The sequence below is a fragment of the Furipterus horrens genome, unplaced genomic scaffold (assembly GCF_987537825.1).
Source record: "Furipterus horrens unplaced genomic scaffold, mFurHor1.1.pri manual_scaffold_10, whole genome shotgun sequence".
Taxonomy (NCBI): Eukaryota; Metazoa; Chordata; class Mammalia; order Chiroptera; family Furipteridae; genus Furipterus; species Furipterus horrens.
In genome coordinates this window covers 73,453,494-73,476,035 of record NW_028327180.1, presented here as the reverse complement: position 1 = coordinate 73,476,035, position 22,542 = coordinate 73,453,494, and the positions used below count along the sequence as shown (strand labels likewise).

The 22,542-nt window shown below is 46.9% G+C and overlaps 3 protein-coding genes and 1 pseudogene across 3 annotated transcripts; 2 read left to right on the top strand and 2 right to left on the bottom strand.

Moving 5' to 3' along the window:
• The first annotated feature begins 581 nt into the window (after positions 1 to 581).
• On the top strand, positions 582 to 3,954 carry WDR55 (WD repeat domain 55). The gene is made up of 7 exons (XM_090288164.1): positions 582 to 870; positions 2,516 to 2,616; positions 2,706 to 2,793; positions 2,890 to 3,069; positions 3,166 to 3,265; positions 3,352 to 3,521; positions 3,600 to 3,954. Exons 1-7 carry the CDS (start codon positions 680 to 682, stop codon positions 3,901 to 3,903), a joined length of 1,134 nt encoding a protein of 377 aa, XP_090144290.1. The 5' UTR covers positions 582 to 679; the 3' UTR covers positions 3,904 to 3,954.
• A 369-nt stretch (positions 3,955 to 4,323) lies between these two features.
• DND1 (DND microRNA-mediated repression inhibitor 1) lies at positions 4,324 to 7,712 on the bottom strand. Its single transcript, XM_090288163.1, has 4 exons — positions 7,143 to 7,712; positions 6,927 to 7,044; positions 6,074 to 6,535; positions 4,324 to 5,443 (listed from the first exon to the last, which is right to left on the bottom strand). The coding sequence occupies exons 1-4, from the start codon at positions 7,164 to 7,166 to the stop codon at positions 4,575 to 4,577; spliced, it is 1,473 nt and encodes a 490-aa protein (XP_090144289.1). The 5' UTR covers positions 7,167 to 7,712; the 3' UTR covers positions 4,324 to 4,574.
• A 75-nt stretch (positions 7,713 to 7,787) lies between these two features.
• Positions 7,788 to 22,514, bottom strand: HARS1 (histidyl-tRNA synthetase 1). The gene is made up of 13 exons (XM_090288161.1): positions 22,323 to 22,514; positions 21,942 to 22,031; positions 17,499 to 17,618; positions 13,355 to 13,450; positions 12,665 to 12,790; positions 11,912 to 12,019; positions 11,663 to 11,761; positions 11,337 to 11,430; positions 10,987 to 11,114; positions 10,655 to 10,897; positions 8,623 to 8,739; positions 8,281 to 8,427; positions 7,788 to 7,937 (listed from the first exon to the last, which is right to left on the bottom strand). The coding sequence occupies exons 1-13, from the start codon at positions 22,410 to 22,412 to the stop codon at positions 7,866 to 7,868; spliced, it is 1,530 nt and encodes a 509-aa protein (XP_090144287.1). The 5' UTR covers positions 22,413 to 22,514; the 3' UTR covers positions 7,788 to 7,865.
• Positions 14,477 to 15,109, top strand: LOC150000668 (ras-related protein Rab-7a pseudogene; annotated as a pseudogene).
• Positions 22,515 to 22,542: the final 28 nt, after the last annotated feature.

Sequence of the window (22,542 nt, the reverse complement as noted above, 5' to 3'; positions counted from 1 at the left end):
TGGGCAGGTCATGATGGGCAGCCACACCACAGACATAGAACTTTTTAGTAAAAGGTTTATCTTGGCCTTAAGGAAGCCCTGTGCATGCTTTCTGTGTATCTAGGTTAACACACCTTTGAAATAATCATCCTCAAGACAGCACATAATCTTGTTAACTATCCTATAATCCAGTCCCCACTTTGCTCCCTTTCACCTTCATATAATCTTGCTTACATTCCCTCCTTAATTTCAAATGTAGAAAAGAAGTCCCAAAATTGTTATTGTCAGAACATCTGAGATCTTGCTCCCTCTCATGTCTTCAGTAAAATTCTCTGCAAGTTCAGATACTTCTTAGGTTGACAGGTTGTACCAAACTGTCAGCACGGGTCAGAATCAGAAGAAAGGACAAACGTGACTAAGGAGAGGAGAGGCTGCCATGAGACCCAGTTGGCCTACGCATCCGCGGTATCAACAGGAAAGTCACGGACCACGGGGGCGTAGCCTCTAGGGTCCGCTCCACCCACACCAGTTGCGCCGACCCGCCTTCCCCTGGTTACCAGAACGCTTGGAGCCACTTCCTGACCCGCCCCCTTTCATCCGCCTCTCAAGCGGAAGTGGTGGACTGAGCCGCTGACTCCTGCAGAGCGGCTGGTTTGGGGGCTCTTTGCACCGCTCCTGCGCAGTTCGAGTCCTCTGGTGCATGGATCACACGTGTGAGGAGAGGTCCGTGGAGGATAGGAGCGACGAGGAAGACTCCGACTCCCCGGAAGTGCCGGCCCGTATCCGGGACACCCCTGAAGACATCGTTTTAGAAGCGCCAGCCAGTGGGCTGGCTTTTCACCCGTCCCGCGACCTCCTGGCGGCGGGGGACGTGGACGGGGACGTGTTTGTGTAGGTGCACGGCAGGACTGGGGACGTGGTGAGCGTGGTGGGCGCGGGGGCTGCCGGGTCTGGAAGCTATCCAGGGATGGAGCAGGGAGGCGAGAGGAGAGTGCAGAGAAACAAATTTTGCAAGACTCGTATGGTCTGATTCGTTCATTAACATTGGGCTTTAAACAAGTTACCACACAAATCTCTTGAAAGAACAGAAGAAGACGAAGTGGCTGTAATGTGAGGGAGCATAGTGACAGTAAGCACCAGGACAAGCCCAGCAGGGCCCCTGCTTTTGTTTCTTGCTTACCTAACTGATCTTTTGAAAACACAAATCCGACCACCTACCTCACTTCCTTGATTAAAACCCTTGAATGGTTTACCTTTGCTTTTAGGATTAAGTCTAAACTCCTTGACCCACTGGCCCTTGCTTGCTTTCTCCTTTATTCTGTGCTCATTCATCTTTACCTTTGTAATTATCTTGAAGCCTCAGCTCCTTTGCACGTTCTTTCTGCCTGGAAAACTCCTTTCCCCTCACTTGTATCTCCTCTCCTCGAGTTCTCAGCATATCTTCACTCGTCTGCTGTGCCCCAGACTAAATTAGATTACTTATTAGATGCCGCCTTGGCACCAGATGTTTTCCCCTCATAAACTTCATAATGGTTTGTAATCATACATCGGTTTGTGTAATTAATTATTTGAATGCTTGTCTCATCCATTAAAAAATGTGAATGTTGATTAAGTGGCCTTTTCATGCTAGGCACTGGGATAGAGCAAACAGTAAGTAGGTACAGTTCTGCCCACCTGAAAATCACTGGCAATTAAGCACTCATTCATTCGGCCCATTTGAGGATCAGCTCTGAGCCAGGCACTTGGGGATACTCTCTGGACAGGTGTTTTGGCTTGCTGAGTTTACAGGCTGGTGCCTCTCTGTTCTACCTCCGTTTTGATCCTGGCTCTTTTTCAGTATTTGGTCACAATGTGCCGTAATTAATTGTGGCTTTCTCTAGCTCCTGCAGACCTGGAGTGCAAGAGCTCTGTCTTACTAATCTTTACATTTCCAACTTCTGGGGCTGTTCTTCTCTCTTACTGTTCTTTACATTTCCAGCTGCTAGGGCTGTCCTTCTGTCATTAATTTTTTTAAATCCTTACCTAAGGATGTTTTTGATTTATCAGAGAGGGGGGAAGAGAGAGAGAGAAAGAGAGGGAGAGAGGCATTGATGTTAGAGAGAAACATTGATTGATTGATTGCCTTCTGCACCTGCTCTGACCGGGGATTGAAACTGCTCCCTTTTATTGTTTGGGATGACGCTCCAACCAACTGAGCCACTGGCCAGGGCCTGTCATTAACATTTCTGGGCCTTCACAGTGATCTAGATCTAATATTCCTTTAGGATGGGGCTTATAGGGGTGATGAAGAGGGGTGGGGTGACATCACAAAGAAGTCTCAAGCAAAAGCAAACGTACTTTGAATTACTGTGTGTCAAATGAGAAAAAGACCTAATACTTGAAGCTCACTGAAAATGGAAAAATGGGATGGTAAGCTCCTTATGCTTAGAGGTGTACTAGCAGGAACTCCTCGGTAGGTGGAAAATTGGCTAGTTTCTACACTCCATGCATCCCAGGCAGGCGCTGGGGTCATTCACTCTCCTCCACCTCTCCCCAGCTTTTCCTACTCCTGCCAAGAGGGAGAGACCAAGGAGCTCTGGTCCTCAGGTCACCACCTCAAGTCTTGCCGTGCTGTGGTCTTTTCTGAAGATGGGCAGAGTGAGTATTAGGATCCTAAGGCAGCCAGCAGTGTGCTGGTGGGAAGGGAGCAGTGAGCAGCACCATGACCTGGGCACCTTTTCCCCCAGAACTTGTTACTGTCTCCAAGGACAAAGCCATCCATGTTCTAGATGTGGAGCAGGGTCAACTGGAAAGACGCATTTCCAAAGCTCATGGGTAAGGGGAGCCAGTTGTGCACTGAGGTGAGGGGTAAGGACTTGTAGCTTCCTACTGGGACAAAGATGCTCCAAGAACTTCTGCATCTGTCTCTAGTGCCCCTATCAACAGCCTGCTGCTGGTGGATAACAACGTTCTGGCCACTGGGGATGACACAGGTGGCATCCGGCTCTGGGACCAGCGGAAGGAGGGCCCCATAATGGATATGCGGCAGCATGAGGAGTACATTGCTGACATGGCTCTGGACCCAGCCAAGAAGCTGTTGCTGACAGCGAGGTACAACCTCAGAGCTGCCTCCCTCCCCTTCCCTGTGTGAAACGCCTCCCTCAATAGGAGCCTCTGGCCAAGCCTGCTGCTCTGCTTTCTCTACAGTGGGGATGGCTGCCTGGGGGTCTTCAATATTAAGCGGCGCCGGTTTGAGCTGCTTTCAGAACCTCAGTCTGGAGACCTGACCTCTGTCACAATCACGAAAGTACAGCTGGGTATGGAGGCATGGGTGTGTGCGAGGGACTCGGTCTGACATGGTCCACAAACATGGTTTGTCATATTTCCCTGTAGTGTGGGAGGAAGGTGGCTTGTGGCTCCAGTGAAGGTACCATCTACCTCTTCAACTGGAATGGCTTTGGGGCCACAAGTGACCGCTTTGCCCTGAGAGCCGAGTCCATTGACTGCATGGTTCCAGTCACCGACAGCCTGCTGTGCACTGGGTCCACTGATGGAGTCATCAGGTGAGAGAAGCCGGGCCCTCAGGCCAGGAAGGGTAGGCCCAACCGGCCAATACCCAACGCTCTTTTCTCTCTGCCCAGGGCTGTGAACATCCTGCCTAACCGAGTGGTAGGCAGTGTGGGCCAGCACGCCGGGGAGCCTGTGGAGGAGCTGGCCCTCTCCCACTGTGGCCGCTTCCTGGCCAGCAGTGGCCATGACCAGTGCCTCAAGTTTTGGGACATGGCCCAGTTGCGGGCTGTGGTGGTGGATGACTACCGGCGGCGCAAAAAGAAGGGAGGAACGCTTCGGGCGCTGAGCAGCAAGGCTTGGAGCACCGATGACTTCTTTGCAGGACTGAGGGAAGAGGAGAAGGAGGAAGAGGAAAGTGAGGACGACAGTGACTGAGAGTGACTGAGGGGATGAGCTGAATCTCAATGACAGGTCCTCACTGGGCAAGTCTTGCTTCCTGGGCTGAATCTCTAGGGGCTATGAATTTATCATACCTTCTTGTGCAGCATAAGGAGATGGGGAGACAGAGGCTCAGGACTGTGGGGAGTAGAGCTGCTCACTTAACCAGTGTAAGACAAATCCACAGCCTAAGCAAGACGGCACAGACATAGGTGTACACCAACCAGAGGTTTAATATAAATACAAGCAGCATAGAAAAACAAGCCAACAATACACATATACCAAAACCAAAAGCCAAGTGGTGGGGACAAAGGGCAGATTTCTGACCCTTTGGCTCAGCCATCCCCCAAATAAAAACCAACAAAGACAAATCAAGAAAATAAGCATTCATGCTAAGCTGTGGGAGGAGGCAGTGAGTGAGTGTGTGTGTCACACAGAAAGGCCAAGGAAAACCCTGGGCTGGGAGAGGGAGGGCAAGGCCCCTCACCACATCTTAGCTAAACCTGAGCTGCCCCAGCTGTACTGGGGCTGTGCCCCAAACTGGGAGGCTGTGTAGGGCCCATGCTCCTCCCCTTTTTGGGATCAGATGATGGCTGCCCAGGCCTGCTGGGTGGGAGATTGACACAGCCTCCGCCTACTTGCTCAGGCTGCCTGTGGAGAGGGTGGGGTTACTGCTTAACCATGGTACCTGCCTCAGCTCCCGCAGACCACAGGAGACTGGTCCTAGACTCACTCAGTGCCCCACCAGAACACAGGAGGCTGGCCCCAGACTCACTCAGTGCCCCAGCAGAACACAGAAGGCTGGCCCCAGACTCACTCAGTGCCCCAGCAGAACACAGAAGGCTGGCCCCAGACTCACTCAGTGCCCCAGCAGAACACAGGAGGCTGGCCCCAGACTCACTCAGTGCCCCAGCAGAACACAGGAGGCTGGCCCCAGACTCACTCAGTGCCCCAGCAGAACACAGGAGGCTGGCCCCAGACTCACTCAGTGCCCCAGCAGAACACAGGAGGCTGGCCCCAGACTCACTCAGTGCCCCAGCAGAACACAGAAGGCTGGCCCCAGACTCACTCAGTGCCCCACCAGAACACAGAAGGCTGGCCCCAGACTCACTCAGTACCCCACCAGACCACAAGAGGCTGGCCCCAGACTCACTTAGTGTCTCCAGGAGCCGTGCAGACACAGCATCCTTGGCCACCTCATGTCTATCCTGCCCATCTGAGGTCAGCACAACCCAGATGAGGCCACTGAAGGGCACTGGGTGCCCAGGGATCACCACCTGGTACCAGAAGTGGTGCCAGCCAGCAGGGCCTGTGCCCAAACACTTGGTGAGGAACACTGGGCTGCCCAGCTTCATCCGCTGGCATAACAGCTGCAGGGCAGCTCGAGCACCTTGGTACTCTAGCTTTGCCAATTGGCTGCCCTCTGGCCACAGGCCCCTCAGGGAGGGCCCCGCAGGCTGCTGCTGGCGAAATCGCTGCTTCAGCTCTGGCTTGAGCCACTCCACAGTCACCTGCTCGCCACAGAGGCGCGACTGTCCTGCAGGGAAAAGGCAGAGGTAAGACAGGTCTTAACCCTGGGTCTAAGTCCCCAGCCTTTTAAAATTTTTAGCTTCCTCATTTCCAGGTGGTTGTGACCTCTGGCAAATAACCTAAGGCTTCATTGTGTTTGTGAAAGGGGTGTAATCACTGCTACCTTCTTAGTTTTCTTGGAGGCATATGTATCTGTTAATGCTGGTTTTGCCCACTGCATAATCATAAAATAGCTAATCTTTACTGTGAATACTTGCCCTGAGTCAAGGAATGTGCTAAATACTCAATTCTCAGAACAGACAACAACAGTCTCAGTTGGACTGCCTTGGGCAAATCCTCTTCTCTTAAAACAATCTTCTCTAAAGAGGGAGATCATTGTGTCTCCCCCCACCCCCCACCCCCCATTGTAATGCTGAGGATTAAGTCAGGAGATAAATTCGTGGGAATGGAAGTGTTAAGTTTTGGTAAGTGGTAGTACCACTGGAAATGGAAAAATCTTAGTTTAAATAAATAGTATAAGGTTACAAATTCGGGTATTCTTGACCCCAAGATATTTCGACTTTGCCTGCCGTGCGGTAAAGTGCCTGGCAGAACAATGTTGCCCCAACCAGCGGCCCCCAGCAGCCTCCACCCCTACCTTCCATCAGGGCCTTTTTGGCCATTGCCGCAGCGCGGTGCGAGCTGAACTTGAGCAGTGCCATTTGCGTGGGCGCCGCCGCCGGGCTGGGCAGCAGCAGCGCCTCCTGAAGACTGGGACCCAGCGGCTGCAGCGCGAGCAGCAGCGCGTGGCGGGTCAGAGCCTGTGGCAGCCCGTCCACACTCAGCTCGCACTTCTCCGTGCTGAGGCACACGAGCAGCGGGCAGGAGGGCCGCAGCGGGTGGTTGTGCAGTGTGGCGATGGCGGCCTGGGCTCCGCGCCGCGAGCTGTAGCGGGCGTAGGCGAAGCCGCGGTTCAGGCCGCTGAAAGTCATCATCAGGCGGAACTCGTAGAGACGGCCCACGCGCTGGAACAGTGGGATCAGCTGGTGCTCGTACACGTCCTGGGGCAGCCTACCGATAAACACCTCCGACCCGGGCGGCGGCGGGCTGCCTACCCAGCCTGGGGAAAGCGCATGGGGGAGGGGGCATAGTCATCCATCCGAATGTTCGGGCTTAGAGGCCCTGGGGCCCCGAGCGGAGGGAACATGAGAGTACACATCTGTGAAATGGGTACAACTTCCGTACCCCGGGTCATTGGCATAATTGGGTGATTAGGCTAAAACGGGGCTGGGACAGATTAGGTGTACCTTAAGACTGGCTCCCTTCCTCGAGGGGGCGGGTGGGTGGAAAGCTACAGACAAGGTGTTTACACATTTGCCGGGGGAGGGGTTAACCCAAAGTTAGGGGTTTCTCATTGTAGTGAAACGGGATAAGCAACTCCCCCAAAGGGGCCGGTCGGGGCCACCGAGGCTTGGTGTAGCCCAGCAGGCGCAGGACTGTGACTGGTGTACCTGGGGGTGGCCCGCCATACTTCCTCTGCCCGTTCACTTGCACCAGGCAGATGCCTGTCTCCCTGACCCACGCCTCCAGCGCCGCCTTGTTCTCCGGATTCACCCTCTCACACCACAGCTGAGGAGGAAGGGGCAAGTTGGAATGGCGGATCACCGCGCCCGCCCCACCCGACTCCACGCGCAGGTGGGGCTCGTCCACCCCTCCTCGCCACTTACCTCGCACTCGCGTTTGGACTGCATGGCTCTCGTGTGGGCCCGTCGGTGCTCCCTTTTATAACCTCCTCCCTATCTGCCTCTGGAAGCTTCCCTATCCTTCCACCCCCCCCCAAGCTCTCATTGGCTCTGAGCACGACCCCGCCTCCCAAGAGGGGGTGGGGGTATCCGCCGCACGTGTGCCGTGACCCTCAGGTGAAAGTTAGAAACCCTAGCGGTTGTTTGCAGGCAGCCCCCGCTCCAAATAAATAGCTGGCAAACTTGCACGGAGGGATGCTGGAGACTAGAAGGGCGCAGGGGGCACCTTTCACCCTGGGCAAGAGCCTGCTGTCTTTCTCCCCATTTTCCACCGCGAAAGTGGTCAGGCTCTGACAGGGAAGGCAGGGCCAGGCAACAACGACACAGGCAGGCCCCGGTGGTTTGAAATATTTTATTGTACCTTTGGCAACTGGTTTGGGGGAGCAGTCCCTGCACCTGGTATAGAGCCCTGCAGAGAAGGACATCTCAGGCCCTGTCCCTGTAGCCCAGACTGGACTGAGCCCCCAGGGCCTCCTGGCCATTTTTGCCTGTGATTACCAATAAAATAATTATAATAAAAATAAAAAGTCTCTGCTCGGACTACTCTTCAGGTTTTCCTGCTGGAACAGAAGTGTGCAAGTACACAAGCAGAGTTTTGTCTTAGCCTTAACAGTCTCTGTCCCACTTTCCTCTGACAGTTTCCTCAATTCAGCAAATGCAAAGGGGCTGGCTTGTTCTCCTTTTGATTTCCTTCACAAGGTCTTCTCTTCGGACATCCACCTGGCCAGGAAGGGGGAAAAAAGTGGTATGAGCATCTTCTACTCCACTGCTCCCTGAGAGCCCACTCCTTCCTCTAGACATCAGGCTTAGCTCAGCTGGGAGCAGGAACTCAATCCAACATTCAGGGTGGACAGTGCTTCTTGGGGGAGCTGGAGACTCAGGGTGTTTGTGAGGATGGAGTTCTTACCCTACCATGGCCCTAGTAACAGGTGAAAAGACCTTAAGTCCTTCACAAGTGGATACTAATAAGAATGCCAGGCTTTTGCTTGGGTCTTGAATGGGCACCGGCCTGCCGAAATGCCATACATTCCCTGTCCCTCAGCCTCCCTGCCCGCCAACTTACCTCTTCTCTGCTGGCCACTGAACGGAGCTTGATGACCCCATCCTTGAGCTCCTGCTCACCAATGATGGCCACCAGTGGGATGCCTGCCTCCTCACAGTACTGCAGCTGGTTCAGTAACTTTGGGTTTTTCTTGTAAAGCAGCTCAGCCTGCAGGGCACCCAGGCAGAAGGTGAAGGCTCACGGCCTCACCTGGGATAACCTCCTGGGGGCCCAAGCTGTCACCTTGCTCTTTTAGTTCCACCTCAAGAAATCACCAACTAGCAGGATCACTATGGGTAAGCTTTTCCTTAGTCTGCGCCCAGCACTCCTGCTTGCTTCTGCCCTGGGGCGTGCCTCCTGTACCTTGATCCCGGCATCCCACAGCTCTGAGACAAGCTTTAGCCTCTCCTCCAGCAGCTTCTTCTGTGCAGATGCCACAAGCACCTGTGTCTCTGTGGTCCGCACTTTCTCCTCCGATTCCTGGGGAAGGTGCAGATAAGAGTCAGTGAGCTGGGCTACCCTTTATGATACCTTCAAGGAGCAAAGAAAGCAGGCCCTGGTCAGGATTCTGAGACCAGGCCCAACTCAGCCAGCTCCATCAGGGCAGGGGCCCCGTCTTCTCACCTAGCAACTGGGCATAAGGTAACTCTTAGATGACATAAGAAATAAACTGACTGGCTTATGCATGTGACTTGCCAGAATAAGTTATCTAGGGCAAGGGCAAAGATAGCTTATTTATAGTACCTTGTAGCTTATCTCCATTTACCATAAGGGCCCACAAGAAGAGTCACAAAGAAGTCATAATGAGCCCACCAGGCAATCCAGTCATCCCTGGTAGTTCTAGTTCCCACTTAATATCTGCCCAGTCAAGAGGGTACAACCCAGGCACCCTCCCTCTCATGAGCACATTTACGCCTTTCTTCCCTCTCAGGTATGCATCTCCTTAACTCTAAGGGTCCCCATGAGACTTGCAGCCATGGGAACAATGGGCAGTGGAGCTCATCCCAGGCTAACCCCCTGAACCTGTCTCCAAAGCCCCTTTTCTCTGACTTCCCAGTGAGCCAAAGCAGCTCCACCTTGGCTCACTCCTGTTGCTTCTTCTATGCTAAGCATTTCTTTGTTTCGCTGTCACCAGTTTTAATAAACGTACTCTCAAAAAAAAAATTTTTTTTTTAAAGCAGGTACTCCCCATAGGGTAAAACCCAGGGTGTGTGTGGATAGAGGGGAGGGGAGGATGCTGCTGCTGCCCCTTGTCTTTTTATTGAAGATGATTTCGTAGTTCTTAAAATATGAGATGCCTACTGGAACAGTGACCTCAGTTGGGAAGCATGGGTGGTTTCCACCTGAGAGAAAAGGATGGGGCCGAGGGAAGGTTACTGACAGAACATTCTCCAGGGGATGAAATGCCACCAGTTAGTTAAGAGCAGCAGCGACAAAGAAGCGCTTGAGGCCATGAGGGGCTTCCCTGGTGTTCCTCTAGGTCAGTGGTTCTCAACCTTCCTAATGTCGCGACCCTTTAATACAGTTCCTCATGTTGTGGTGACCCCCAACCATAAAATTATTTTCGTTGCTACTTCATAACTGTAATTTTGCTACTGTTATGAATCATAATTTAAATATCTGATATGCAGGATGTATTTTCATTGTTACAAATTGAACATAATTAAAGCATAGTGATTAATCACAAAAACAATAATGTAATTATATATGTGTTTTCCGATGGTCTTAGGCGACCCCTGTGAAAGGGTTGTTCGACCCCCAAAGGGGTCGTGACCCACAGGTTGAGAACCGCTGTTCTAGGTGTTAGAGTCAGAACAGCCATCTGAGGGATCTGAGGGCTTCAGACACATGCTTCCCACTTAAGAGACTAGCACGGTGTGGTTAGGAGCAAGACTTTGAAGTTAGACTGCCTGGATTCAAATTTTGACTCTGCCACTTAAAAGACTCATGACTTTGGGTAAAATATCTAATCTATAATCTTCAGTTCCCTCATCTGAAAAATGTAAATAGTAGAAGTAGCTACTCTCAGAGGGCTGGTGTAAGAATTTTATTAGATAATGCATGAAAAGCACTAAGCACAGTGCCTGGCTTGGAGCAGAGTAGTAAAATATCAAGTATTCTGTATTGTGAGGAAGATCTGGGTTGTTGGATATACCAGCCTCGAATCCTGACAGCTTCGAGGGAAGTAGGGACCCAGAGAAAGATATTTTGTGAAAAGAGAATGATCAAAGATCCATAAAGCTGGACTATAATGGGGTGGGAGTCTATGAAGTACTCATCTTTTCTCCATTTCTCTGCAAAGATGCTCCTTGCCCAAAGTGGCCCCACTTGCCCCCTTGGGGATCAAAGAAGATAGCTCAGGTGCCACCACCTGCCAAGACTGTCTTGTACTCACCTCCAGCCTCTGCTCCACGATGGAGAAGATCCGCTCCACTCCAATGCTGAGCCCTACGCACGGCACCTTGCGCCCTTTGGGGTCAAACATGCCCACTAGCCCATCATAGCGCCCGCCAGCAGCCACACTGCCCACACCAAGGGGCTCTTCCCCTGCTTGGCTTGGGGTCTGTAGCAGCACCGCCTCATAGATCACCCCAGTGTAGTAGTCCAGCCCTCGAGCAAGGCTCAAGTCAAAGGAGATCTGTGAGGACAAGAACAGGGTCAGTACCAGATGAGGATCAAGGGCCTGAAGCCCCAGAGCTCCGCTAGGGCGCTCATCCCCAACCTTACCTTGTCAGCAATGCCAAACAGGGTCAAGTACTCAAACAGCAGCTTCAGATCTCCCAGGCCCTCTAAGGCCTGCTTGTTTTGGGACAGTTTAGGATCCTGGAGCAGCTGTTCCACCAGGGATACCCCACCTGGGGAGACAGATTTGTGAGCCAGACTAACTGACTGAAAGAAAAAGGTAGGGGCTCTATCTTTTTGCCTGGACTGCACCTGTGTGTGTGTGTGCTTGCTCTCCCCCTCCCCACTTCTCTCTCTCCCTCCCCCACTCTCCCACACATAGGTACACACAGAGAGAAGAGCTGCAGCTTCAGGGCAGTGGGGTGGCTGCTGGGGAGGCAGGGTGCGCTCCTCACCATGCTGCTGGACGTAGTCCCCAATGCGGTCAGCCACCTCTGGTGCAAGTCCCTTCTCTCCCACCATCTCGTTCTTTACTTCTTCCCAGGACAGCTGGGCAGACAAATACCAGTCAGGGACCCTTGGGCGTCTTCACCACCCAGAACAAGTATGGGCCCTCCTCACGGGGCAGTCTTAGAGCAGAAGCTGCCCTTCAACCTACATACTGAGGCTAATTTTCCCTTGGTGGGCACAGAGGCAGCGCCCCACCCCCCCAATCTTGTTTTTCATTTCTCAGGGCAGGGTGGAATCTGAAAATAAGAGAGTCAGGTGTTTGGGTCATTACCTTGTCCAGCTTATCCACTGAGGAGCAGATGGTGCGGAACTTGCTATCAGGAACCCCACAGATTGCAAACATCCCATCTAGGATGCGCCGATCATTCACCTGCAGGGACCCAAGGCATAATGAGAAGAGAATCTCGTTACATGACTCTCAATAGCTTGGTCACTTAGGCTACTGGTCCCTCTGCACAAAGACTTTCTCCTTTCAGAGGCCAGGCCCAACTTTGCCCTCCCAGCCTCGTTCAGCTCTGACCTTGACCAAGAAGTCACCTAACAGAAGTGAATGCAGGATCTCACACATGATCTTCAGGCACTCTGCATCAGGGATCATGGGGTCGAATTGCCCAGCAATGTCAAAATCCTATAGGGAGAGAGGCAGTTAGAGGCCCTTAGGGGTTTAACTTTCTTAAGAGGGGATTCTTGGGAGCTCAGCTCTCTCTCTCTGAAGGCCAGTTTGCACTCATGCATAGACCTTCTTTATTCTCGGATCATCAGCCCAGAGGAAAACCCCAGCATTATTGGGTCTCTTTACCAGTCCTGGTTTCCTTTCCATCTATTGAGTTATTCCTTCATCATCTCACTCATTTACTTTTCCTTATTTCCTCCTACCACTGTGGGGCAACTATACAGCCTTAGTCCTTAAGTCACTTTCTATTTATTCAGAAGTTCTGCCCACCAGGTTCGATGATTTGATATCTCAAATCCAATTTCCTTATTCTTTGCTGTGATCCTATCACTGTGGTTTAATATGAAGAGCACTAGACTAAGAGTTCTAGTGCTGATTGTGCCTTGCATATACCTATTATCTCTTCACCCTGCTTAGTCTCTAATTTACTCCTATATAAAATGGGGGAAATAATCCTTGTCCTTCCCTCCCCACAGGGCCTTTGTGAAATCTATATGAAAATACCAAAGAAACCTATAGGTTAGCACATTATCTGGGGCATCCAGTGTGCTCAGTAGACACTCTTGGTTCAAGGGCTGGCCGAGTTACCCACATACTCACACACTGGTAGAATTCCCGATAACGACCACGGGTCATGGCTGGGTTATCCCGCCGATATACTTTTGCTATGTGGTAACGTTTAATGTTGGTGAGCTTATTCATTGCCAAATATCGAGCAAAAGGAACCTGATGATAAAGAGTTAAGGAGAAAGCCCCTTCTATCACAGTCTGGAAGTTCATTATCTTCACCAACAGAAACTGGGGTCTAGACCCTCCCTGTGCCGGTAAAACCACCACCCATTTGATTAAGAGCATTTCTGAACATCAGAAAGAATCAACTTTGTTAACACAAGGGGCAGCTGAAGTCTCAACAAAATTAAGGCTCCTTTCACTTTGGTAGTGTCTCCATCCTGGGCTATGCTGAGCACAGTAGGGGGCTCGGCACATTGGCCAGGGAGCAGAAGAGGGCCCCGCATGGGATCTCTGAGGAGATGATTTTCTGGCATAGCTGAAGCTGAAGGAAATGTGCTGTTGGACAAGTAAGAACTTTGTCTACTGGATAAGGAAGGGGAGAGGTGTTCTGGAACCAGGGCATTGTTGGTGGAGTTGGGACTGAGCCCTGATATAAAGCTGAGTTCTCACCAGATTTCAGAAAACTTCTAAGGACATTCTCTGTTTAGCCAACATGCCACTTCTGGTTTAGAGAATAATTCCCCATCTCCTGTCAGGAGCCCAGGTTTAGAAAGATACAGTGAGGTCATAGCGAAGGGACAGCAGCTCACCACCCTGGTCCTTCAGGTCATAGATGAGCTTAGAGTCTTCCCCATACTTGCCAGTTAGTGTTTCCTGAAGAAAATGTAAAGAAATGTGGTCATCACAAAGATAAATACAACAATTTAAAAGGAAGTTTTAAAAATAAAAACCCATGACTCTAATATGATTGATTTCAACTTGTCTATATTTCCTCTGCTCTCTATCTCAATGCTTATGCATTCAATTTAATTTAATTATAATCAAAAGGAAGTACCAATTTTATTTTCTGTTTATCACTATTCCCATTTTATGACAGAGCTGAAGTATTATTTTTACTTATTCATTTATCCTCGCCTGAGGACATTTTTTTCATTGCTTTTTAGAGAGAGAGGAAGGGAGAGAGAAAAACATAGATGTGGAAGAGAAACATTGATTGGTTGCTTCCCGCACACACCTGGGATCCTACGCTCCCTGGAATGCATGGACCCAGACCGAGGATAGAACCTGCAACCTAGGTATGTGTCCTGACTGGGAATCAAACCCACAATTATGGGACGATGCTCTAACCGAGCCAAACCCACCAGGGCAGAAGTATTATTTTTAAAAAGATTTTTTAAATTTATTTTTAGAGAGGGGAAGGGAAGGAGAAAGAGAAAGAGAGACAGAAACATCAATCGCCTCTCATATGCACTCCAACCAGGGACCCAACCCACAACCCAGGCACGTTTCCTGACCGAGAATTCAACCAGCAACTTTTTGCTTTGTGGAATGACGCCCAACCAACTGAGCCCAACTGGTCAGGGCAGAAGTACTATTTTTAAAAGCTAGCTGGAGTCTTAGAGAGTGCCGAAAAGACTGCTGTAATCGGAGCTTGAACTTCTCTGTCCCTGTCTTCCCTTGCATCTCCTCCTTTGCGGGAGCCCTCGAGACACTCCCAGCCTGGTGACCCCAGCAGAGCAGCGGAGGAGAAGCAGGAGGAAGAGGAGGAGGAGGAGAAAGAGGAGAGAGAGAAGAGAAGAGAAGAGAAGAGAAGAGAAGAGAAGAGAAGAGAAGAGAAGAGAAAACCTCAAGTGGAATCTAGATTTGGTGTCCTGAACTGAAGAAACACAAGTTTGAAGGATGACCTCTAGGAAGAAAGTGTTGCTAAAAGTCATCATCAGGGGAGATTTTGGAGTAAGAAATCACTCATGAGCCAGTATGTGAACAAGAAATTCAGTAATCAATACAAAGCCACAGTAGGAGCAGACTTTCTGACAAAGGAGGTGATGGTGGATGATAGCCTAGTTACAATGCAGATCTGGGACACAGGAGGACAGGAACTATTCCACTTTCTTTGTGTGGCCTTCTACAGAGGTGCAGACTGCTGTGTTCTGGTGTTTGACGTTGACTACCACCAACACACTCAAAACCCTTGATAGTTGGAGAGGTTAGTTTCTCAACCCGGTCAGTCCCCAGAATCCTGAAAACTTTCCTTTCCTGGTATTGGGAAACAACATTGACCTTGAAAACAGACAAAGCAGCTACGAAACGAGCACAGGCCTGGTGCTACAGCAGAAACAACCCTCCCTACTTCGAAACCAGTGCCAAGGAGGCCATCACCGTGGAGCAGGCATTCCAGACGATTGCATGGAATGCACTTAAACAGGATATGGAGGTGAAGCTGTATAATGAACTTCCTGAACCCATCAAACTGGACAAGAATGACTGGGCCAAAGCCTCAGCAGAAAGCTGCAGTTGCTGAATGGGCAGTGAGAGCAGAGCACAGAGCCCTTCACAAATCAAGAACACACTTAGGCCTTCCAACACAAACCACCCCCCTTTTCAGACAAAACATAAAATGATCTCATATCCAGCTGCCAAAAGAAACCCCACCAAACATACTCACCCCTCCACACACAGATCTGACCCAGCAGACAGACTCCAGCAGCCCAGGAATGTGATGGCCCCATCAGGGATTGCCCACCCACGACATCAGCCCTCCTGTGGCAGCAGGATGTACCAGCTGTTAAAATTGTTCTGGGGTAGAGTCGGCATCAGAAGCTTATTTTTTTTTGTCCACCAGGGAAAGGGAACTGTTTATGGTTAATCTGTCTAATTAGTTATCTGGATTTTTTAATGGTCTTGTGACCTTTTTTATCCCATCTCCACCACCACCCCGCCTTGTGAAGACTATCACTTGTGAAGGCTGGTGCTCCGTGCTTCATTACAGGCTCACACCAAGTCTGATCAGGCTACGTTTTGTATGTATCTGTTAATGCTTGTTACTTTTAACTAATCAGATCTTTTTATAGTATCTATTTATTATGTAATGCTTATTAGAAAAGAATCTTATAGTACATGTTAATATATGCAGCCAATTAAAAATGTATAAATTAAAAAAATAAAATAAAATAAGCTGCATAATATTCCAGTGAGAAGCAGCTCTGTACTTCCTTCCTTCCTAGGGTTATGCTGTTAGATGTTTAGGTTATTCCAGTTTTTTAATATGTTCTATAACATTTCAGTAAGTATTTGGGTATATCTATTTTTATTTTGACAATTTTTTTCTGAGGGTAAACTCCTAGGAGTGGGTTATTAGCTTAACAAACATGAGTGTTTTTATGACACCTGAGATTTGAACAACGTCAAAAGCAATCCTTGCCCCTTGATGTGTTCAACAAGGTGATAAATTATTTCACCTACTAGTTGGCAAAGTTTAAAATGCCTGAAAAGTCCCGGTGTATAGAAGCAGAACCATTCATATGTTGGTTGATGTTATGGGCTGAATTGTGTTTTCTGCAAAATTCATACCTTAAAGTCCTATCCCCTACTATTTGGAGATAGGGTCTTTAAAGAGGTAATTAAGCTAAAATTAAGCCATTAGCGTAGGCTCTAATCCAATATAACTGGTGTCCTTATAAAATGAGGAAATGTGGACACAGACAGAGGGAAAATGATGTGAATACACAGGGAAAGGACACCACCTACAAGCTATGGAAAAGCCCAGAACAGACCCTTCCCTTATGGCCCTTTGAAGAAACCAGCACTGCTGATACTTTATCTCATACTTCTAGCCTCCAGATGACAAATTTCTGTGTTGTTGTTTTTTAAGCCACCCAGTCTATGGTACTTTGTTATGGCAACCCTATAAAACTAATATAGTTGGTAAAAATATAAATGAGTACACCCTTTTGGCCCAGCAATTCCATTTCTATTAACTTAGCCTGCAAATAAATGCCTGCCACTGATGTATATTCCACACACTGAATATACATCAGTGATTAATACAAAGGCAGTCCACGTCCTCATGGATCTTCTATACTAGTGAGAAGAGACAGGCAATACATTAATACAAGGAAATATTAACAGATAATTTCAGATAGTGATAGCTTCTCTACAGAAAATCGAACAGGTTGATGTGATAGATAAGGGCTACTTTAGACAGGGTAGTTGGAGAGAATTATTTGAGGAATGGTATTTTAGCTGCCATCTGAAGATAAAAATCTGCAATCTCTCATTTAATCTGAAATTAAAATCATGCAAAGAGCTAGGGGATACAGGAGTTCAGGTAAAAAGGGGAAGAGTAAGAATGAAGGCCCTGAGACAGAAACATATTTAGTATGTTCCAGGAATGGAAAGAAGACCAGGGGAGTATAGTGGACAAGGGGGAAAACAGCATGAGAGGTGGGAAAGGTATGATGCACCAGATGATGCAGGGCCTCGTAAGGCTGGGTAAAGAGTTTGGATTTTATTATAAATGCAATGGGAGTCACAGGGGTTTAAGCAGGGAGTGATGCAATTTGGTTTTTTACTAAAGAACTGGAAACGATCTCAGGGTCCATAAATAGGAGACTAATTGAATATTTATACTTTATATGTATGTTTTGCATGTATCTAGAAAACATCTCAACATAGGTGCCATGGAATTCGATATAGATGGAAGCCAAAACAACTTCCACTCCTAAGAAGGGCTCTCTCTTGAAAGCTGTTGGCCAAAACCAGGATAAATAAAAAGCAGGACCTCTCCCTCTAAGTCTGTCCTACCCACTTTCTCATTGGAGAAAATACTGGTCTTTGTCTACAACAGGAGAGAGACCTTTGTCATCCTCTTCTTGTTCACACACCCACTCTCCCACCATGCAGTTTCTCACCCATACCTCACCTTTAGTTCAAACACAGGTGTATCAATGACTTCTGCACCATGGCGCTTGAAGCAGCTGATGATTATATCAAACACCTTCTCCCGAACTGCCATCTGCCGGGGACTGTAGTCTCTTGTGCCCTTGGAGTCAAAATCAACCGGAGTACCAGGGGTGGGATTGAAAAACAAAGAACAATAAGGTCTATAAATATAAAAGCATGACCTCAGCGATGATGAACACAAATCTTGCCCCAAACTTTGATTTTCCTACAGGTCACTGAGTTGGCAATACAAGTACAATTCTCTATTACTCACCATACCCATTTGTTATCACCTAAGTCCCATTCCCTTTTAAGCTTGGTTCTATTTTGTAGGATTCTTAGAACTCTATTCTCTGAGACGTTTTCTTAAAAACTCTTTTTCTCGGGTAACACATTTCCCTACCTAATAGACATCTACCTGATGACAGGCATGTAGCCAACTCAAACTGGCTTAATTGGTTGAACTCCAAATTTTTACATGTAACATCCTTTCCCAACAGAATGTTTTTAAAAACCCTAATGAATACTATTTGTTCTCTAATTGGTTTCTAATAGTCCTATGGCATGGGCTGGGCAGATGCATTTTATAGATGAATCAGAAGATGTTGAGAAATTAAAACATTAAGGCCACTCAGCAGGTTCATGGCAGTCAGGACTAGAACTTTCTTCTTCCAGATAATAGCTTCTAGTTTGGGCTTTTATTCCTAAGTCTTTGATCTCAAGATTTTTTTACACTCTTACTATTTATTAAGGACCCCAAAGTGGATTATACCTATCAATATTTATTGTATTAGAAATTAAAACTGCGAACAATAGAAAAACATTCACTAATTCCTCTAACAGCATATCCATTACATGTTAAAATAAATAACAGTTTTAGGGAAATGTAACTACTTTCCAGAATTAAAAAAAAAGAGTGGTGAGAAGAGTGGCACTGATTTACATTTCTGCAAATCTTTAATGCCTGGCTTCATAGAAGACAGCTGGATTGTCATACATGCTTTCTGTCTTTTTTTTTTTTTTCCATTCAATTTCTGTTGCAAAATATTGTTTTGGTTGACTATATAAGGAAAATCTAGTCTTACATAAAAGTATAATTGTAAAAAAAAGGAATATTTTAATAAACTTTTCAGCTAACTATAGATATTCTTCTCAAAGTACACCGCAATCCAACATGTGGTAGTTTCTTAAAAACTGGTTGCAATGTGGAATTGAAACTACACCAATGAACTTTTCATATTGTTACATTAAAATTCCATTACTTACATAAGGTATCCAAAATTCATAGAGACAGAGGTAGAAATAGGGGCTAGAGTGGGGAGTTACTGATTAATGGGGTACAGAATTTCATTCTGGTATAATGAAAATTTTCTGGGGATAAATAGTGGCAATGATTGTATAACAATGTAAGTGTACTTAATGCCCTTGAACTGTACACCTAAAAATGGTTAAAATGGCAAATTTTGTTATGTATATTTTACCACAATTTTAAAAATATCTATTACTTTATCTTGTACTTTGACTGGATCTTTCATTCATGTATGATTTTATAACATCATACATTGGTTACGGGAAAATATTGGTTCACTGATAACAGTTACACTGCTCTTCCAAATGTTGGTACACTCACTTCATTATACGATATCAGAAAACAGGATTTGTTAATATCACCACAGATCTTATCAGGAAAGTCATTAAGTACTGGGGAGCTGTCAAGCTCAAGATGGAAGATAGAAGTTTCCTAAAATTCTAACTTAAACTTAATCACTTGAATTTTATCACTGACAACAAATGTTGTGAAATGTTTTTCTTAAAGTGATAAGGCTCACTTCATTCATTTTTGTGGAAATGTCTGCTAAATATCCCTAATCTTTAAAATAATAGTTTAGACCTGGCTGGTGTGGCTCAGTGGTTTGAGTAGCTGGCCTGCAAACCATAGGGTTGCCAGTCTGATTCCCAGTTAGGGCACATGCCTGGGTTGCGGGCCAGGTCCCCAGTTGGGGGTGTGTGAGAGGCAACCACACATTGATGTTGCTCTCCCTCTCTTTCTCTCCCTCCGTTCCTCTCTCTCTAAAAATAAATAAAATAAAATAATTGTTTCCCTTTCAGCTTTTCCTTCAAATAAAAAAGATGTCCTGTGAAAAAAGTAGCTAGTTCAGCTTACAACTCACCTGATGGCACAAGTGTTTTTCCTGTTTTGGAAGGCAGTTGAAGTGCTTTATGTGGACTTACCATTTCATCACACAGAATATTAAAAAAGGGTGTACTCAAGGGTTGAGATTCAATAAAATTAATGATTTTTATTGTGTTATCAAGGATGTTAAGGGAAACTGACTTTCTTTTTTACTGTGAGTGCATTAAAGTAAAGAACATAATCCCTATTGATAGAATTGAGTGCCACTCTCTTGATTTGTGCTAAGATATCACCAGCAGTTCTACTCACCAGTGCTTTTGCACTTTCACGGCAAATGAAGCAAAAACTGGCAAATAACATTACGAAAATAATTTTGACCAGGAAGGGACCTTGAAGAAGTACTGTCCTCATGATACTGAGTTTTCTGTTATCTATTAATATGAATCACACATCAAGAAATGTGTTTCAACAAAGTAAACTGGATATTAACTCTCTAGTATAATTTCACTTTCTTTTAACATTATATTATGGAAAATTTTAAACTAAATTATAGAAAACAGTACAACAGGCCACCGTGTATCTATTACCCAGCTTCAACTACCAGCAACATCTGCTATTCTTATTTTATCTAAGCCTCAACATTTTTTTTTTCTGGAGTATTTTAAAGTAAATCCCAGACATTGATTCTTATCATTTTACCCATTATCATTTCAGTATAATTCTTTAACATATAAATATTAAAAAAAAAAACAACAAAGCACTATAATACTTTTATTACAACAAAACCCAAACCAAACCAAAACAAAACAAACCCTAACACCAACACTTTAATGTTATCTAATGCCCAACCCATGTTTAATTTTCTCCAATTGCCTCAATATCTTTTCATGGTTGGCTTGTTTGAATCAGATTCTAAATGAAGTCCATGCATTGTATTTGGTTGATATGGCTCATGTCTATTTAATCTACAATAGTTTCCTTTTTAAAAATGTCATTAATTTTTCAGGAAATTGAGCACTAGATTCTAAGGAACTGTTAACATTCTAGGTTTGGTTAACAATATACTCAAGTTGTCATTTAACATGTTCATCTATCTCCCATATTTCTGGTTAACCGGTAGTTAGGTCTGAGACCTGATCAGATTCAGGGTCAATTTTTCTAGGCAAGAATACTTCAAGGGTGGTGCTTTGTACTTCTTATTACATCACATAAAGAGGATGTCTGGTTGCTCTACTTTTAGTGATGTTAAGATTAATCACTGGGTTTAGGTGAGGCCAGCTTGACCTATCATAAATTTCCCATTTATCTTTTCACCTCAGGATTTTACACTGTCTTCTTAACCTTTGAAACGAGGACTTGCTCAATGAATTTAAGAGCCCAAAAAGTTAAGCTTAAAAAATAAAATAAAAGGGGACACCTCCACATAAAGATCGATCATGAATTCTCTCCTTTGGAGTTCAATTTCACATAATTTACATTCATTAAATAGCTATTTAGTTCCAGGTCCCTGGTCTCAGCCTCTCATGGTACATAAACCATGTGAATAACTAAAAGTGAGCAATAAATGCAATGGAGATATATGTGAAGTGCAAGAAAACCCAGATGAAGGGGTAAATAGTTCTGTTTATAGAAGTTAAAGAAAGTGGCATCTGAACTGAAATCCTGGAGGCTAAGCTAGGAATCTCCGACCCCATTCCACTCTTCTCTATTTGGGTCTAGTCATACAGGTTTTGTTCTAGTTCCTGGAAACTACCAAGGTCCTTTCCCGCTTTAGAGTCTCCATACTCTACCTGGACCTATTTTCCTCGTACTCTTCCCCTGGATATCTCCCATTCATCTGCTAGGTCAGTTAGTATATCACTTCAGTGAGGCTTTCTCAGACTCCCTGGTTCTCCCTATTTTTCTCAGAGCATCCTTATTATTTCTTTACATCACTCATCACAATTTGTAATTATATACCCATGTATGAGATTATTTAGAAGCTCCATGAGGACAGGCTATATTTTTTACATTGTTCATCATGCTACACTCCTTGGTTTGTACAGTGCTAGGCACATAGTAAACACTCAGTATTTACTGAATGAAAGGAGTAGCAGTAGCAGGTCGCCTCACATAAGCATCCAGCTGGCTTAGTTTCTGCCATCACCTTGCCATCGCAGAATGACTCAGGTGGAGTCCAATCCAGCCTGGCGCCAACAGTAACTGTTGTTTCCTCTGCAGCATTTCAGGTACATAATGCTAAGTGACCTGGTTCAGGGAAGCGGTCTCCCTAAAAGGAATGATATTTACCTTCGGAGTTTTGAGCACAAACTTCTGTCTCCCTTCATCAGGACCCAGCTGTGCCTTCAGTTTCAGTAGTTTTGCCACCTCCTCCTCGATCTGTGGAGAGAAAGCAGGCGCTGGGCTATCACATATCACATCTGCTGCTCCCCTCCCCCTCCGCCATTCATTCAGTATCCTTCCATCAGGATCGGGAACAGATCTCTCTCCCCAGGCCCAGCTTTTCTCCTCTCGGGTACTCACTACCCCGGCTACCTCACCACCTAGCTCGTCCTTCTCGCGAGCAGCCGAATCTCTTCTCCCTCGCATTCCTGTCCTTTGTGCAGACCACCCCAGCTCTACGTCTTCCCGGGCCTTGCTCTAGTCCTGCCCCCGCCGCCTGGGTCGCACCTGCTCGGCGCTGGCCTTCTGCTGTCTCAGTCCCCGTACAATCTCTCCCTGAACTCGCACTAGCTGCTCTAACGCCGCACGATCTGCCATACTGGCTGCCAACTGGAGAGGCCTGATGTCAAGCTCGGCGGTAGTTGCCACAGCTCCCGGTCGGATGACTTCCGGCTATCGAGTCGCTGGCCCGCACACCTAGAGAGCCTCCGCCCAGCACAACAACCAC

What these genes read in the sequence shown, in the direction of transcription:
- WDR55 (XM_090288164.1), top strand. Translation starts at nt 680, where the DNA reads ATGGATCACACGTGTGAGGAGAGGTCCGTGGAGGATAGGAGCGACGAG. An exon ending in CTTTTCTGAAGATGGGCAGA is followed by an intron (nt 2,617 to 2,705) that starts GTGAGTATTAGG and finishes CTTTTCCCCCAG; the next exon opens with AACTTGTTACTGTCTCCAAG. An exon ending in CCTCTGTCACAATCACGAAA is followed by an intron (nt 3,266 to 3,351) that starts GTACAGCTGGGT and finishes ATTTCCCTGTAG; the next exon opens with TGTGGGAGGAAGGTGGCTTG.
- HARS1 (XM_090288161.1), bottom strand. Translation starts at nt 22,412, where the DNA reads ATGGCAGATCGTGCGGCGTTAGAGCAGCTAGTGCGAGTTCAGGGAGAG. An exon ending in ATCGGGAATTCTACCAGTGT is followed by an intron (nt 12,020 to 12,664) that starts GTGAGTATGTGG and finishes CTCTCCCTATAG; the next exon opens with GATTTTGACATTGCTGGGCA. An exon ending in TCGTGGAGCAGAGGCTGGAG is followed by an intron (nt 8,740 to 10,654) that starts GTGAGTACAAGA and finishes CACCTTCCCCAG; the next exon opens with GAATCGGAGGAGAAAGTGCG.
- DND1 (XM_090288163.1), bottom strand. Translation starts at nt 7,166, where the DNA reads ATGCAGTCCAAACGCGAGTGCGAG. An exon ending in AGTCCAAACGCGAGTGCGAG is followed by an intron (nt 7,045 to 7,142) that starts GTAAGTGGCGAG and finishes CTTCCTCCTCAG; the next exon opens with CTGTGGTGTGAGAGGGTGAA. An exon ending in CAAAAAGGCCCTGATGGAAG is followed by an intron (nt 5,444 to 6,073) that starts GTAGGGGTGGAG and finishes TTTTCCCTGCAG; the next exon opens with GACAGTCGCGCCTCTGTGGC.